The 17,986-nt window shown below is 35.0% G+C and overlaps 1 protein-coding gene across 1 annotated transcript in view; it reads right to left on the bottom strand.

Annotated features, from left to right (window-relative positions):
* The window catches only part of LOC121370084 (nesprin-1-like), a 31,090-nt gene extending 13,959 nt beyond the window's left edge, over window positions 1–17,131 (bottom strand). Inside the window, exons 1-15 of the mRNA XM_041495185.1 lie at window positions 17,120–17,131; window positions 15,126–15,449; window positions 14,216–14,365; window positions 13,632–13,799; window positions 12,945–13,079; window positions 12,416–12,577; window positions 11,731–11,951; window positions 11,279–11,387; window positions 9,709–10,029; window positions 6,551–6,727; window positions 6,027–6,167; window positions 4,226–4,546; window positions 3,204–3,530; window positions 2,251–2,562; window positions 1,175–1,495 (exon numbers count right to left, since the gene is read on the bottom strand). Coding sequence (XP_041351119.1) covers window positions 1,175–1,495; window positions 2,251–2,562; window positions 3,204–3,530; window positions 4,226–4,546; window positions 6,027–6,167; window positions 6,551–6,727; window positions 9,709–10,029; window positions 11,279–11,387; window positions 11,731–11,951; window positions 12,416–12,577; window positions 12,945–13,079; window positions 13,632–13,799; window positions 14,216–14,365; window positions 15,126–15,449; window positions 17,120–17,131 — 3,201 coding nt within the window. The remainder of the gene's footprint in view (window positions 1–1,174; window positions 1,496–2,250; window positions 2,563–3,203; window positions 3,531–4,225; window positions 4,547–6,026; window positions 6,168–6,550; window positions 6,728–9,708; window positions 10,030–11,278; window positions 11,388–11,730; window positions 11,952–12,415; window positions 12,578–12,944; window positions 13,080–13,631; window positions 13,800–14,215; window positions 14,366–15,125; window positions 15,450–17,119) is intronic.
* Window positions 17,132–17,986: the final 855 nt, after the last annotated feature.

Here is a 17,986-nt window from a genome sequence, read left to right as displayed (position 1 = left end):
TAATATTTTGGATAATGTGGATAATAAAGAAATTATTATACTCGCGTGTGAATCGTACTGATTTTACGAAATTTGTGTCAGGATTCATGTATTACCCTCGCTCTCACTTGGGTAATACAATAATTCTGACACTCGTTTCATAAAACCAGTACGACACACAAGCTTGTATAATAATTTCTATAAATCATCATTAAATATAAATAAACTGAATTATTGCACAAAAACATTTTGGATAAATTCCAATGTATGATGATTTTGGTCGTAAGAGTTGTTAGGTTTGTCCGGGGGACTGCCCCCCCCCCCCCCCCCCCCCCCCCCCCCCCCCCCCCCCCCCCCCCCGGAACCTTCCCCGGTTTCGGCCACACCGAAGTCCCCAATACGATGGGTGCCCCTAAGGATGGGGGCACCGAGAATGGAGGGCACGACGGTTGGGTTGGCCGGGGGGGTGCTGGGTGGGTGGGGGATACTCCACCGGAAGATGGTTAGGGCGGTAGGCGTAGGCGGTTTTGGCCGTAAGGGGGTGTTAGTTTGTCCGGGGGACTGCCGGAGCCTTCCCCGGTTTCGGCCACACCGAAGTCCCCAATACGATGGGTGCCCCTAAGTAAAACATATTTTCCTATTAAAAAAAACCTTTTTGTGGCTGAAGCCTAACCTCTTCACCTGCCACCTCTATTTTGAGGTCACCTGCCACCTCTATTTTGAGGGCTAATTAATATATTTAAAAAATTATTTTAAAATATATTTATATTTAGGACTGCCCGATCTAAATTTGCGTTACAAATTGTTAGTTGTTTGCTGTATATTAAATATTGTTTGGGAAAATAACGCACAAAATTATTTATTGTAAAGTCCTTTTTCCCTGTTTGGTTAAATATCAAAATTGCCCCAGTAATTGTTCTGTCCCAGGTTGGACTACTGGCATCCGGTGGCCGAACCTGGGATAGACATGCTCGAAACCTTCGTGGTATAGGAGCATGTAAATATTTTATTGATTGATTGATTTTGTGAATTATCATTCCTATTACAAACCCACCAACCCTGAGCAAAACCATTATAATGTATTGTTTTAGTATTTCATCATAATATAAAGTAATAATTCCAAGTTCATCATTTCCACATCATTAAAAACAGTCAAATTATTAAAGCAAATTAACAAGCACATCTCAAATCCTACCTTTAACTTGGCAAGGACATCAGACACTTCATCCGAGTAAATTTCACTGCCAGTGTCTAGCTTCCTCTGTGACTTCTTGAGCCACTTCTCAAAGTCCTGCAGTCTGGTGTAGAAGTCCTTGCGGTGCTGCACAGCCTGGCCCAGGACCTTCTGTTTGTCCTGCACGCCGGCGTTCACCCTGGCCCACATCTCTTTGATCATGTCCTGCTTGGCCTTCAGCTCTCGCAGACCATCAGGGCTGGTGTACGGCTGCACCTGTTCAAACTGTCGCTGGACGGCATTCACCTGGGGCTGGTAACTGCGAACCTCTTCCTGCAGAGCCTGTGAAATGATTGTCATAGTTTTGACAAAATAAAATGTATTTTATGCAAGAAATGGAAAGAAGAGGAAATTGGAAAGGAAAGGATAGGAAAGGAAAGAAATATTTGTTTAACAGCTCCTAGCACATTTTAAACTGTTGTTATACGATTATTTTGAAATTTGGTCTAGAAAGGCTAGGAAACCAACTGCCACTATACAGGCCACTACTGTAACCAAATAGCAGTAGACAGGGATCTGTCCCAAAAACAGAGCAGCATAAATCACAGCTTTTGATACATCAGTCGTGTACTTCCTCTGATTGGGAAAAATTTGAGTAAATGACTGATCCTACAGCTGAGTGATCCACTGCTGAGTTATATCAAGTCAACAAGTACTAGGTATCAGTATCAGAAACTGCCGACTTACATCCTATGCCGTAGCACACTGTTTTCAACATACTGCAACCACATAGGCTATCAAAAGCACAGTTGGTTTTACACATGGATGCTCAGTTGGAATATCTGATCTCTGTAAGATGTAGATCATGCTCAGGTGGAATATCTGATCTCTGTAAGATTTAGAGCATGCTCAGGTGGAATATCTGATCTCTGTAAGATAGAGCATGCTCAGGTGGAATATCTGATCTCTGTAAGATTTACTGCATCGCAAATATATTTTGAATTTATACCAATTTGTTTTAAATAGCGAAAACAGGTCATAAATGTTCTATATGGTATCCATACTGTAATATTTTAATACACAGGTGTCTCACATACCTTGGCTAGTGCTAGTTCATGCTCTAGGACCTGAACATCTGTCGAGCTGGTGTTGGGTTCCTGAGCCAGTCTGTTGAGCAGTTTCTCCAGACCATCTATTAGGTTGGCCTGTTCCTCATCGTACACAGCCCACGCTCCATGCATCTTGTCTACCCGGTGCGACCGCTCTTCTGATGCAGCGAGGATGTTCCCCCAGCGACGCTGGATTGATTCCAACTCACGCGGCATGTTCGGCTGTTCCATCAGGTAACCAGCCTCGGTGCTCATCTTGTCAAATATTGGTAAGTTTTCCTCGGCCTCTTGAAGGAAGGACTGTCATAAAATGATTAACACAATCATTATATTACAATTTGAAATAAACCTATCTCCATTAAAATAAAAGATACTCTGTATCTTATATATGTTATATAAAAAAAACAAGAATGACAAAATTAAATGAAATGATAAACCAGTTCATGATAGACAGTTAAAAAACATTGTTTGGGGCATATCAAATAAGAAAGCAATCCATTACAGAATTCAAGGCAATGACAATAACCTTGACCTTGATTTGGGGGACATTGTAACACAGACAAGGAAAACTATATATGCAATAAGTTAGAACTTTAATAATCTTTGAAATTAAGTGTAAACATGATCTATCTGATGAAATTAGCAATGTGAGTTCATAAAGTTTTAAAAAGATTTTAAGGTTAATCTAAAACAATATTTTTTTTAATGTTTGTAAGTACAAGGTATGTCACCATTCAAATAATGGAAAAATTATCACACTCAAACACAAGCCACACAAAATAAAAACAAATTAAATTAGAAATGTGTCTTTAAAAACTCATTTTATGTATTTTATCAAAGTAACTCTGTAATACAGTTTTGATTTTTTATCAGAGTAACTCTCTAATACAGTTTTGTCTGAATATGAAATTAAACTAAAAGTATATATAAAATCTGCTTACCTGATGAAGGTCATACAGATCCTTGGCTTCCTCCAAAGACGAACACTTGGGTAGTTCAGTCGCGCAATATTTCTCTGCTTTGACGATCCACGGCATCAGTTGTTCCTGTAGACTCTGGTACCGCTGCCAGTGTGCCACGTTGCCAGACAGTGCTGTACTGCGGTCTTTAGCGCGAGCACACAGACTCTCCCACTGTCGGCGGATGGTCGTCAGCTTCGACTTAAGGGCTGCTGTCTCACGTGAACGGAAGTTTTGAGACAGACCTCGAGCATCTTTCTCCAGGTTTTCAAGAGTGATGTGGTTTTCGTAGACCTCAGAGCAAATAGTCTAACAGAAACGAAAACAGCTTGATTTAATTTCTTTCAAAAGTAAGAATCAGTGGAACAATGTTTTTTAAACTATACTATTTTCATAAGTCTGAAATATTCAATGTTAGTAGTAAAAGGGAAAAAGTCAAATATATTAAAATATAATTATATTACAAAGAGTGATATCTAATTATTTAAAGTTTACTGCCCATGTACTGTCCATATAAAGCATTCAGATTCTGTATCAATTCAGGCTTAAATATTCAAAACTCAAACCAGCACTATACAATTTACATATGCCTGGCTAGAAGTTAAAGATTTGTAAACAGATCCAGGTAAATATTAAAGAGTTTTCAATAGAGTCAAGACCTATCAAACCCAAGACAGAGGGAATACTAGCATTCTTTGACCATTTGAGAATAGTAATCATGTTTACTGCAAATACCAGAAAAAAACGAATGCACACATGGCATCAAACAGAATAGCACTAAAATTGATTTTAACCATGCTGACATCTTCCTTTCAACAAACTTCCACTCATTTGTTACTGGTCACTGCTTGGTTAATTTTTAAATGCAAAAACAAACTGGTCAACAGTCCCAGCTAGGCAACAGTAATAGCAAAGAACTAGGTCCTGCCATTTTCCACATAAGACTACTTGATGCTCAAAACATAATAACTGGCATGTTAGTATAGACAACATTTTCTTCTTACCTCTGCTTTGCTTAGCTGTTCCTCTGGCAGATCTTTCTTCTCCTCATAGACCTGGTTGAGGTTCGATTCCTTCTGGTTGAGCCAGTCATTGAAGTTATTCAACCGCTTGTAGTAGTCGGACCACTTGGCGATTGTTCCCTCCAGATCAGCCAGCTTGGCATTGAGACGCACAGACACATTTTGCAGACGCTTGTCGATGTCAGACACTTCTCCTTTGAGTGGACCTTGTCTCTCCCGGCTAGCACTCTCTGCTAACACGGAATTCAGCTTCTGCATCTCTGACAAACTGCCTTTCAGTTTGTTTAAGGTATTGTGTAGCTCCTGGAAAAATATATGATAAACATTATAGAATAGTGACATAGCTGCCAACATTTAAAAACGGGAAAGAGTAATAATTTTCGCGTGAATTGTGACCCGTCGTATAAACCCTTTTGCTGTGTAAAATATCCAGATATTTGTTTATGAACTGTTTTATCGCTGGCCTCAACGATGTCCTGGTGTTTCTTCGTTTTGATGTGCCTTTGGCAATAATTTTTCCCGCCATGGGCAACAGAAAAATCAACACAACATAAAGTGCAAAATGCACTAGTATTACTAACAGAACTGGCTTCAAAACAGGCCACTCATTGCTGTTTATACTTCTGTACTACTTTTGGCTTTTTCTGAGCTTTGCACAGTTCATATGGTTCTGATCGTTTGCATTTTTTTCGACATCTTTACAAAATGGCGTCGTTTCACAAGCTACATCTATCCTGAAGTGTGTTGTGCACGCAAATAAACTTCCATGCGCATTTGCGGCTAGTTGGGCGAGTCCAATTTATGTGATTCGTAGGGGTGGTAGGTTATTACAAAAAAACCCAGGAAAACGCGGATTTGCCGTAATCTTTTAGATTACGGGTGTAATGGCGTAATAAGAGATGGAAAATAGTAATGATTCCGCATAAATCGTAATGGTTGGCAGCCCTGTAGTGAAGGCATTTATAACAGGCATATACAGCTAAAGTGTCCGAACATCAAGTCGTGTTGGCATAACAGGAATGGAAACTGTTTTTTTTACTTTGTACACAGCTGAAATTCATGTAGTATTGGTTATACAGAAAATAAAGAAACTTGTCTAAAGGGACATACCCTAGTTTCAACCCGTGAAAATTAACACTACGCTTAATTAATCTACAAACCTGAAACACATTTGGATAAAGTTACAATTGAGTGAAACATGAGTCTGTCACTTTGTAATGGTGAAATACCCTCTAAAAACGGACTAAAACTCGACTCCATAACTGTTTCTTCTCAGACCCATGTGCCTTTTTAAAAATATGACAAATGCATTTTGTGATATCAAAACCAACAGGATGACCAAAAACACTCAAATGTATGGAAATTTATAATTATAAACCATAAAATCTAAGTAAAGTATGATTTCAGTTATCAAAAACGGCCATAATAGTCAAAAATATAACTTAGTATTTAAAAACTAGGGTATGTCGCTTTAAAGTAATTGTGCAATTCACACAAAATAATAATAAATATTATTATAATTAAACTATTTATAACAAGCATATGCAGCTGTAACAACCAAAATTAACAATCTATTTTAGAATTGCATGTAGATTTAGTTATACTGAAAATAAACTGTGATTAAAAATAAAACTTATTTTTCTTTTCTGGATAAAATCAAAAACAGCTTCAGATGTGACATAAAATGTCATATTTTAAGATGATTATTTCTTGCCAAAATACAACATATGAACATTATAAATGCAACACAATTAGAAAGTCTCTTTTAGAATTGGAAGTAAACCTTTTTGGTCTGCAAGTCTTTCTGTGCGGAGTCTTGTCCGTGCGAGGCCGGTGGTTTCTCCAGTTCAGTCTCGGCCTTCTTGAGGTACTGTATCAGGTGTTTCTTCTCTCCCTCGTACTGCTCCCAGTTACGAAGAGTCTCCTGTAACAGAAATAAACGCATTACAGTAAATGATATATCCTTTAAACATATTACAAAATACATATATTTAAACACCTGTTTAATTCGAAAAATAAACACAATTAATGAAATAAAAACACATTATGTTAAAGAAGAGTATCAGTGAGATACATGATACACCCATCTGGAGTTTGACAGAGAAGCACACACACTATCAAATGTTATTAGAATTGATAAGGAAGATTTCCTTTAATGTACGGTAATGTTTGAAAAACAGGTTTAGGACACACCATCATCTCAAAATTTACAATGTTTGATGATCCTATGTGAATTGATAAGAAAGATATGCCCCCAAAACAAAACATTTTATGTTTAATTCATAATCATGTGAATTTATCCCATACCTTAAGCTTGGTATGTTTGGACTTGGCCAGTTCATTTGTATCCTTCCACTTTCGACTGAGATCGTCCACAGATTTCCCGATAAACGATGGAGCATCTTTCTGTTTCTGAAGACGTTTGCCGGCCTCGATGTCAGCTTGAATGCTGGCTGCCTCCGTCTCCAGCTTCATCATAATGGCCTGTGAAAAGGCAGGAAGAAAACCAGGGTGAGAATACAGAATGCCAAACACAGACGATGTCAGACAGATGATGTCAAATGAATTCACCGCAAAATTATATTTTATTGAAAGTAATTACTGTAAATCAGGAAATCTTAGTGAGCATAAAATATTAGTGAATTTAGCAAGGCCATACAGAATGCTAATATTTCAGGATGTTAAATTTAATAACACAAAAGTCTGTTCCGGAAAACCTTTATGTGATTGTTGTTTGGTTGTGGGGTTTTTTTTGTGGGTTTTGTATGTGTGTGGGTTGGTTTTGTTGCTTTATTATTTTTTTTGGGGGGTGAGGGGGGGGGGGTGATTAACTTAACACATAACAATGGTAACATGCTATCGATTAAACTGTAAGTACAGCAAATAACAATTTGCTACTAAATGTAATTGTCTGTAAGCTGTATAATGTTAAAATGATCAAAAGTCAGGCTAATTTTTTTAAATGTCTGATAAGGCTGACCTCGCTAAAGTTTTATTTCGCCAATATGTCACTTATAAGGATTTCGCTAAATTTTAAGATCCCTAATATTTTATGATTTACAGTATATGTTCAAATCATATATACACTAGTTTATCATAGAAATGTAAGTGCGTGTTGTAAACTTTCTACTTTGGATGTGGAATGGAGAATAAGGTTTTTAAAAAAAAAAAATTTAGTGATTTGTTTTGTTATGGTACTGAAAAAAAAGATAATAGAAGATTTAATAACTCAATTCAGATTACAACAAACTATATACATGTTTAGTTTAACACAGTATGTAAGTAAACCTGTACTACAGCAAACATATTATGAAGAGTTAAATGTTTTAAAATGCCTTTTTTTAGTACTAATAGTAAAACTGCAATCTTTATTCAAGACTTAATGCCACTAATCGATAATAAATAAATAAAATAAGTCCGGCAGCAATATACTCAACCTAGATTTGTAGTCAATACAATGTTTACAAATTAATATCCAAATATAAAAATAAGTTTTATTATTGTCATACTTATTAAAGAAAATAGTATGTACCATATATCATTTTATTATTTCTTCGTGTTTGCTTCAACTGTACTTACTGCTTTATACATATCAAATTAAATATACATTTCTATTTTATCCCACATGTTAGTTAGATAATATGGAACACTGTTAGACTAACACCCATCTTAAAGCTTATCATACCAAATACAGAGGCAAATTCAGTGCATTATAAATTGGTGCCTGACCATTATGAAATAAGCAGTGTCATAAGTATGGTTTCACACCTAGGTTTTTTAATGCCTAAAGCAAATTATAGTTAATATCCATTACCAACCCATGGATATATAAACAAAGTTAATGTGTGAAGACTCTTTAGATACATTGTCTGCTTAATTTTTTTGATTGTTTACATCAATGCACATGGTTTGAATGTTACTTTGAAAGTGAAAACACTATTATTAGCATGTTTTATTTCAAAACGTTAGGAAGTTATAGAAACTATTTGGTCTGTTAAGTGCTTGATTTGGCATTGACTTGATGACATCCATGTTATGGTTGTGATGAGTACGATACAACATTTAATTAGTTAGTATAACAAGTTTCATGGGAGGATGTGAATAAAAACTATTTATAAAGTGCTTGAATTTGACCTTGCATTGAAGGGTGAGTTAAAAGGTTATTTTGTTTAATGACACCACTAGAGCACATGGATTAATTAGTCATTGGCTATTGGATGTCAAACATTTGGTAATTCTGATTCATAATCAACAGAGGAAACCTGCTACATTTTTCTTAATGCAGCAAGGGATCTTTTACATGCACTTTCCCACAGATCGAAAAGCACATACCATGGCTTTTGACCAGATGTGGTGCACTGGTTGGAACGAGATAAACCCCAATCAGTTGAACGGATCCACTGAGGTGGTTTGATCCTGCGACACAAGCACCTCAAGCGAGCACTCAACTGACAGAGCTAAATCCCGCCCCTCATTGAAGGGTGAATGCAGTACAACATGTAATCATCAAACTTGTGCATACAAATAACTGGAGAGAAGATGGTTAATTACAACATTGCACTCAACATTTAAAAGGAAGAAATAAATGTATATAACATGACCTTGAAGCCAAATTTGATCAAAATTGGTAACTATAAGGGGTGTACAAGTATACAAGACCAACAAAAACAATTAAAGGGCTTCTTTTTTTTTTAGATCTTTTCTTTTGAAGGACATTTCTAAATAGTTTTCTCTTTTTGGGGCAGGGCCTTTCATTAAGACAAATACTCACATCCGTCCCTTCTTAAGGAATTGTGTGTACAAAATGGATTCATTAACTCATTTTATTTCACTACTGGAGAAAGGTTAATACTCAAGATAATATAATAATCACTGATGATTGGAAATGCAAAACCCTGTCTCTCCTAGACTGTTTTGCAAAATATATTTGGCGACAAAAAGCAGGTTAATTACAAACCAGGAAATACCTCATCCACAAACTTGCAACAGGATTCAGCTTAACTTACCAATATTCCATGAGGTGACTAATTTTTCAAAATAAAAAGGGACATAATCTTTAACAGCATTCTGTTTCTTAATGTCCCAGAAAAAGAAGGTTTTTATAAAACAAACTGGTTTTTACTGTACAAAAAAATAAAACTATTTCAGGCCTATTACATTTTTAATTAATGTTTCTGGCAGTTGTGGTTGAGATCTGGCACATAATTTTAATTCTGAGGTATATGAGTCATAGCTGACAGCATAATATATGTATCACCTATTTAGGAAAAAGTTCTCAAATCAGGAAATACTTTCAAGTTAATTTTTATATTGATAAAACAGTCTTTACACTAATCCTAAGTTATTTTCCCAAACATAGAACAATTCAAACACCTTGTTAACCAACATCTAAACTAAAACCAGGGAACACAAAATAAAATAAAACACTGAAATGATTCCTAAATGAATAGAAAATCTCATCTTACCTCATGTTCCTGCAGGTAGGCCCGGGCATCATCCAGACTGTCAATAGCTGGGTGTTCCATCACCTGCCTCTGTGTCTCCTCCAGCCAGTTGGACCGCCGCTCCAGACCATCGCGGTACTCAAAGCTCTTGGAAAACACTGAAGACTTCTCTGACGCATCCTTCATTGTCACGTCCAGGTTTCCGAAACGAGATAGCATGGCAGCCAGTCGCTCCTGCTCTTTGCGGGAGTCGGAACCTGAGCTGTCACTGAGAAGTTCGTTCAAATTCTCAGAAAGCCATTTGGCATCCTCAGCGTATTTGCTCTTGTTTCTCATGGCTTTCTGCAAAACAGAATAAAACCTATGTTAATACAAATCTCAATTCTCAGAAAGCATCCGTAAGACAGAATCAAACCTACGTTAATACAAATCTCAATTCTCAGAAAGCATCTGTAAGACAGAATCAAACCTATGTGAATGCAAATCTCAACATCAACATATTAAAAAGCTATTGCACTCTTTTTGTTTTGTAAAAAGCATCCTACCTACATCCATCAATACGTGTATTCTATTATGAAAAGGGTCCGACAAATTAAGAACATAAAACTAGTTCACATAATAAAGAAAATAAAAATAGTCTTTATTTTGCTTTGTTACAATAGAAAATACAAATGATATATGAATAAACATTTTTACAAAACAAAAGATCTAAACTAGTGCTAATACAGCTTAAATTTTTATTTTATTTTTAATTTTGTTTATTCATGTGTTTCTTTATCAATGCAATGGATTGAATTTGATCACTTCAAGGAAGCAGAGAATAGCAGCTATTTGCAGACCACAATGTACAAATATATGAATTAATCTACAGGTACTAAGAATCTATCTAACTTCTAAGCTACAAACAAAAGTTAAAACAAACAAAATATGTTTTCTTAAATAAAAATGTGGAAAAAAAAGTGTTTTAATGTTTAAAAAGCCACTTGCAAATATACTGATGAATCAGCTGTACATCAATGGATAAAATAAAGAAAGAAAAGATTCAAAGAAAACTAAAAATTAGAACTGATAGTGAGATTCATCTTTCCACTGTGTTACCTTATACTGTTCCATCAAGTGAGCAAGAAACAAAATTCAATATTTAAAAGTTGTGAAAACAATTGATCAGGTAACAAACTGCTGCTATACATAATTTAAATACACAAGTCTGTCTCATGTTCTTCAGTACAATATTTGTACCCATTCTGGTAGAATATCTATTGTTTCACCGGAGAACTATAGTCTGTAACTATCAATCTAAAAAATGCTACATATGGGATATCAACATGTCTCACCTCCAGCAGTCTAAGGGTTAAAATGTTTTAAACAACAATCATCAAGTGTGCTTGGTAATCACATCCATGTAAATGAGTTTTGCTTCCATGATATCATCACACTTTGTGAACAGAAACCTTTGGAAAAGTCAGAGATTGTGCCCAGAATGGGATACACACAAATTTAACATGTCCACCAAGTTATGTAGAATTGTGCCTGTTTAAACAAAGTTCTTTTATTTTCAAATACACCCAGCAATAATATATGACAGAATTACCTGGAACTTGGCCAGCATGTCTTTGTACTCATCACTGGTGAGATCTTCTTTCTGCATGGCTTGGACCAGACCCTCCACCTCCATCACCCACTTGTTGAAGTCCGACAATCTGGTAATATACACAATGAATATTCAAAATATTTTTATGAGCAGTAACTTTCCTTCTGGTTTTTAATAGGGGAAACAGACATATGATACAAATGTGGGTAAAATATTTTGAATGTTAAATATTTGTATTAAAATTTCAGAAAAATATTTTGAATATTGAAAAACTGAATTAAAATTTGGAGAAACCATTATGAATATTAAATATTATTTGACAAATGTGGGAACAATATTTTGAATATAATATTCTAAGGTGGATTTTTTTTTAAGCATATCAAAACCGAACATTTCAGAAAGCTAGAGGTTTTGCCATTAGCCTAGGTACAATGTAATCTATAAATGTTTACTTTGAGTTGTATTCCTTCCATCTCTCTGGGAGCTGCTTCAGTTGTTCATGTGTGCTGTCAGCCACTGATCTTAGTCGCTGCCATCTTTCTAGGTGTTCTTCATATCTGCGTAATAATGACTTGTCTTCTGCATTGTGGTGCAGCAACTTTTTGGAAACTTGTTCCATAGAACCGAGGCACTTTTCACAGGTCTGAACAATCTGACCATCTTGAAACAATTGCTGAAGGATTTAATGAATATTCAGTTAAATAACAGAATTTGAAAAGGTTTAACTTTTCATAGTAAAATTCACTTGCAGATATCAATAAATTGCAGTTTGACCAATTTTCCAAAACATTCTTAATATAAATGAAATGTTTAGAATGTCAGGAGCATTAAAAATCCTTAATTTTTATTTCATTTTTATAACAAATTAAATTTTAGTTCCTATAATGTGAATCAGCACAACAGATGTTTTATTACACGTCATGTAGTTTCATAGAGAATAGTGGATGAAGATAAAATAAATAGTAGCCGAGACCTAATTATTATTGATAGGCTATATTCTCAATAACAATATATGATTCAACAAAACATATAATTTTTTATTGCACTTGTATTTCCAGTAGGAACTGGGGATGAAGATAATCTAAATATTGTCTGAGACCCAATTATTATTCTCAGACTATATTCTTAACAACATACTCTGTGTTTCATGAGAGCATCTTTGACATTTTCTCTGCGACTCAGCTTCTCTTGGTGTTCTCTGATGATTTTCTCAGCATTCATCACAGTGGCCAGGAATTTATCTTCAGGTAGAGCAAATTCCAGTTTCAACTGCTTCATTGGAGCATTGTAGTGTATGTTCTAAAAAAAAAGAGCAAACACAAACATTTTGAAATATAATTTGTTTGAGGATTTCAAATATTCAAATACTGAATAATACATTAGTGTTTGTGTTTTTTTCCAGTTATTTAAAAATTACAACTTATATAAAATGTTTTATATGTTATCCTTCAAATAGGATGATGAATTAGCTGACCATGTTGAAATGGATATCATTAAAAGTTCACAATGATAATCACTGCACACAATATTAAGGTCAACAACATTTCACGATAAAGGCTAACAAGTTCTTATATCCTTTCATTCAACCCTAATCAATCTATAATAATGAAATAATACTGTGTTATCATGTTACTTAATAATACAAAGATTTGAAGGTAAATTTCACCTTCCATCTGGCCTGCAGATTAGCCATGTCTCTCTTCAAATTGGCCTTGTCACCTTCGGGTAAGAGCTGTAGGATCTCCTGTCCTACTGTTAGGTAATTGTCTAGGATTCGTTGATCAACACGATCAAAGAACAACTGAAAACAAGTTAAAAAATAACATATATCCCAAAGTGATTTAGTTAATAAAAAAAAGAGTCATTGTTCATGTTATCTGAATGTATCTATTGATAAGTATATATCACACACAAGCCTATCGCCTATCTCACCACAACTGATCAAAGGCTGTGGTATGTGCTTTCCTGTCTGTGGGAAAGTGCACATAAAAGATCCGTTGCTACTAATGGAAACATGTAGCGGGTTTCCTTTCTAAGACTATATGTCTGAATTACCAAACATTTTTGTCATCCAATAGCCAATGATTAATTTAATCAATATGCTCTAGTGGTATCATGAAACAAAAACAAACTTTTAACAAGCCTATCTATAACATTAAAAAGTGCTGTATCAGTAATTGAATAAGCTTTTGGTAAAACTTGTCTTCAAAGGAACTGAAAAGATGAGAAAATCTGGGGCCTAATTCACAAAGCACACTTAAGCAACATCACATCATCCTTATAGGATTTTTTACATTGCACTGTGAGATTGCAAAGTTGCAAGAGTTTAGTGAACTCAGTTCCAGTGTCTTACTTTGTGTTTGCGTAACAGGCTCTCGGGATCGTCTTCCTTGTCATCGAGGACGGTCTCGGCATTGTCAAGCCACTCCTCCAGAACCTGCTCCTTCTGGTGCAGCGTCCGCCACAGCTTAGACAGGGTCTCCAGCTGCTTCTCCCAGTCCTTGGCTCCAGCCACGCAGTTCTGTCAAAACAATCATACAATATGTTAATAATTTCTCCCAGTCCTTGGCTCCAGACACACAGTTCTGTCAAAACAATAATACAATATGTTAATCATTTCTCCCAGTCCTTAGCTGCAGACACACAGATCTGTCAAAACAATAATACCACTTTGTTAATCATTTCTCCCAGTCCTTAGATCCAACAATACAGTTCTGTCATAACATAATACCAATCAGTTGAACGCTTATTGCAGTCTTAGCTCCAGATACACAATTTCTTTAAAAATACTACTACTCTGTTAAACTATGATCCTCCATTAAACATAATCTTTTCCACCAAGATATTACTGTCAAGTTTATTTTGTACATAATTTTATAAATATATTTAAAAACTGCTTTGTTAGTACAGACTTTTCTTTCTATAGTGTTTCAATACCTGGAATCTCTCCATAACCTCATCCATGAGCTGTTTTACTGGGAGGAAGTCTACATTCTGTAGTTTGTTCTTCACATTGTACACTTTGTCAAACACTTTCTTCTTGCTTTCCAGGATGGATTTTTGGTAAGTAGTATCGGAGAAAAAACTCTGAAACAATACATTTGTTAGTCATTTCCTTCCAAATATCAGCATACAGACACAACTTGATACACACATATATACAACTTGAAATCATAATGATTTTACAAGTACATGTAAGAGTGTTATCATGGCAGTTTTAAAAAAAATTATTAGATCTCTTCAAGTAAAACAGTTGCAAAGGAATATCTAAATTAAGAATTTTAAATGGCAAGGGCAAGCGAAGTGAATTTTAAGGTTGCCAATAATACCAAAACTTAAATTCAGTCTGAAAACAGTATGTATTTATGAAAACTGTAACCACAGATTATCATATTACTGAAATATCTGGTTAATATGCACATGACAGATGATTGTAAAGCAAAATAAAACCAGGAAGAGATGGACATATTCAAAATGGCACAATATGTGTAACCAAATGAAAGAAATGTGGTCTAGATTAACAGTATTGCTAAAGTTCACTACAATGATTGATTTTCTCAAGATTCACGTCAGAAAACCAATGTACAAATGGACAAGTCACAGAAATACGTTTGTAACACAATTGGTCTTTTTTATAATTATAATGCAAAATTTACTGGATTTTATTATTATACTGTGACATAACCAACGTTTAGTAATGGCCATCTACCACCAGGACGAGACTAATTAACCGATAAACAGGACACTTTACAATCAAGGGATGTATGCTGGACGTCTTTTTCTAGATTAGCTCCCTAGAAGTTCTATCAGTTGACTGCACTAAAAACAGTTGTCAAAAATAGCAAACCTTATGTTTCTCAAGCCTAGCTTCAGTTGCTTCAGCAGAACCATCCAATCGGTGTGTCTGTAACAAGCTTTCTCCTTCAGTCAGCCATTCATTCAAATCTGATATTCCTGTTTCTAGAGACTCTACATTTGGCAAGATGGAATTAATTGTTTTTATTTTTTCAGGAATATCTTTCCTTAGCCTGACAATGACTTCTTTGTGTCTATTCAAAGTCTGTAACATCTCATTGACTTCTTCTTGTGAGCTATCTTTGACTAGAGACTGGGCTGTTTTTGTTGTGATCTTGAAGTTGCTTTCTATCTCTGGCATTTGTGTATTCAGCAACTGAAAAAAATAAAATAACATGAGTGTTATAAAGATAGTAGTTGAGAATGTAGTCATAGTTTCGAAACCCACTTCTGACACCATGTGGAATGGTAGGGGACTATAAACAAAAGAAAAACGTTAATTCTTTTAGTAATCAATGTGTTTTAAAGACTTTCTTTCTGACAACACTCTAAATCATGGCACACAGAAAGTGGTATGATATAACAAACATTACTTGAAATTTATGTAACAAAAATAGAAATCTGCATTAAAATATATCTTGTATATTATCTTGAATGTATTACAGTACACCAGTTCACAAACACTGTAATAAATAATTACATATAATAATACAATCTAGAAACCAGACCTGTCAACCTTTAGTCAAGAGAAAGCAGGAGGTGTGTGTTGAAAAAGCAGGAGATTTTTTAAATTCACACAATTTAACCCAAAATCACAAGATTTAAAAAAAACATTATTACAATAAGTTATATGAATACTATATAATGTCATATATACTTCTTAACCTTAGATATTGGCATTAAAAAAAACAAAAACAAAAAAACATTTTTTTGTTTTTAAGTTTAAATATTATTATGATTTAATACATATTAATATTTTATCCAAAAATGTTAAGAACATGAACAAGAAATAAAAAATTTAATTAGTACATTTACAGTATTACACTTACAGCCTTACAGGTTGCGTTACATTTATCATTTGTGGTTAGTGTACCTAAGTACCAAAGACAAATTTATATAAATCTTATAAATTAATATTCAGTTTTTACTATAATGAGGAACGATGGCGTGATACTTATTTAAAATCATTATAATGATGCAATAAACATTGTATTTTCATTAATCATAAGTAAAACCTCATTACGGATATCATGTGAAATATACCGGAATTATACTCATTTCCGTGAGTAACTTTATGTCAATGTCAAACACAACATTTTTTAATTGTACAAAAATAATTTCTTGAAGTGTACCCTTATAACCAACATTTTACTGCACAAACATACAAAATTAACTGACACAAGTATGTTTATACAGCTAATTGGTCTTTTCGTTGTTTTGCTGTGACATGTGATTTTAACATGCATCGTGTGTATCGCTGTCAACTCGGAGTCTGGCAGTTCAGATTCATCATAGTTGCATTATGTAATCCAGTGGGAAGACATTTTACAATTCAGAGGTGTTATTAGAACTAAATTGGATAGGTTTTTTTTTATATGGCAACACTGAATGTCAATACACAGCCTGTTGAATTAGCGGCAACACACTTTGTAGCCATTACGATGACAACAAACATTATAATAACACGTCATTTTATAAACTCCATGTGCTTTTTTAACAATATAAATAGGCTATCCCACAATTCTCACTTCGGCAAAGGTTAAACAGTTGGGACAATTCGGCCTGTTACATTCTCAGAAACCGAAAGTAGTTGACATTTTCCGTATGAGAAAAAAAGGCAGAGTTACTTCCCTTATGTTATTTTGACAAGAAGATAGATTTTTTTTTTTATGCTTACAAAAATGTCATTTAACAGGAGAAATTGTTTCCCGCACAGGGGTAAGGAGATTTGATCAAATACCGGGAGACTCCAACAGAATCCGGGAGGGTTGACAGGTCTGCTAGAAACATCTTAATGCAATGGTACATAATACGAGTGCCTCGTACAAGAACATCCATTGTGACAAAACAAACATTATGATTGCTATGCAATCAGCTATTTTCATATGAGGCACTTTTATTGTGTGATGTCACCTTTAGTAAACTGTTCTACTCACATCGAGTTGCTGCAGGTACTCTCTGAGAGCAGCATGGACACAAGGGATCTGATCAGTGACATTGGAGTCTGCATTAGTGAGCCAGGCCTGCAGCTGCTGGGCACCCTCGTTGTACTGCGCCATAGCCCGGCCTATCACCTCCGTCTGTCGGAAGGTTTGGAATCCTTCACTCAGGTCCTGGAAACGTCGGTTCAACATCAGGACGGTCTTTCTGATCTCATTAGCTGTAGGATCACAAGACAACTCAATCAGGAAGTTAGCGGCTTCATTCAGAATTCGGTGCTTCTCTTCATACTGAGCAATGTCTTGGAAAAATTCCTGTGAAGGAAAAATGGAAATTCATATTTTATTTAAAGTGGAATAAGACAAGGAAAAGAATTTCATGAATAGACTATTTTTTCTATCTTGCAACACAAATTATTGTAGTAACAAAAGAAAGAAAAAAAAGAAAGAAAGAAAGAAAGAAAGAAGGAAGGAAAGAAAAATATAAACACAGAAAGAAATCAACCAACCCACCAAAAATAAATCAAGTAAAATTAACTTTAATAGCATACTTTTAATCAGAAACTAACCTGTGTCAAACATGGCAAACATTACCCCTGGTCTTAAGAATGAGAGAATTGAGCTGTTGACACAAAACTAGTTACTTTTGTTAGCAGCATGGGGTCTTTGAAATACACATTCCCACAGACAGAACTTTCAAATACCAGTCATGATTTTTGATTAGAATGAAAAACATTCCAAAAGGTCTACGAAG

The sequence above is a fragment of the Gigantopelta aegis genome, chromosome 4, assembly GCF_016097555.1.
Source record: "Gigantopelta aegis isolate Gae_Host chromosome 4, Gae_host_genome, whole genome shotgun sequence".
Lineage (NCBI taxonomy): Eukaryota > Metazoa > Mollusca > Gastropoda > Neomphalida > Peltospiridae > Gigantopelta > Gigantopelta aegis.
This window is presented reverse-complemented; position numbering and strand designations above follow the sequence as displayed.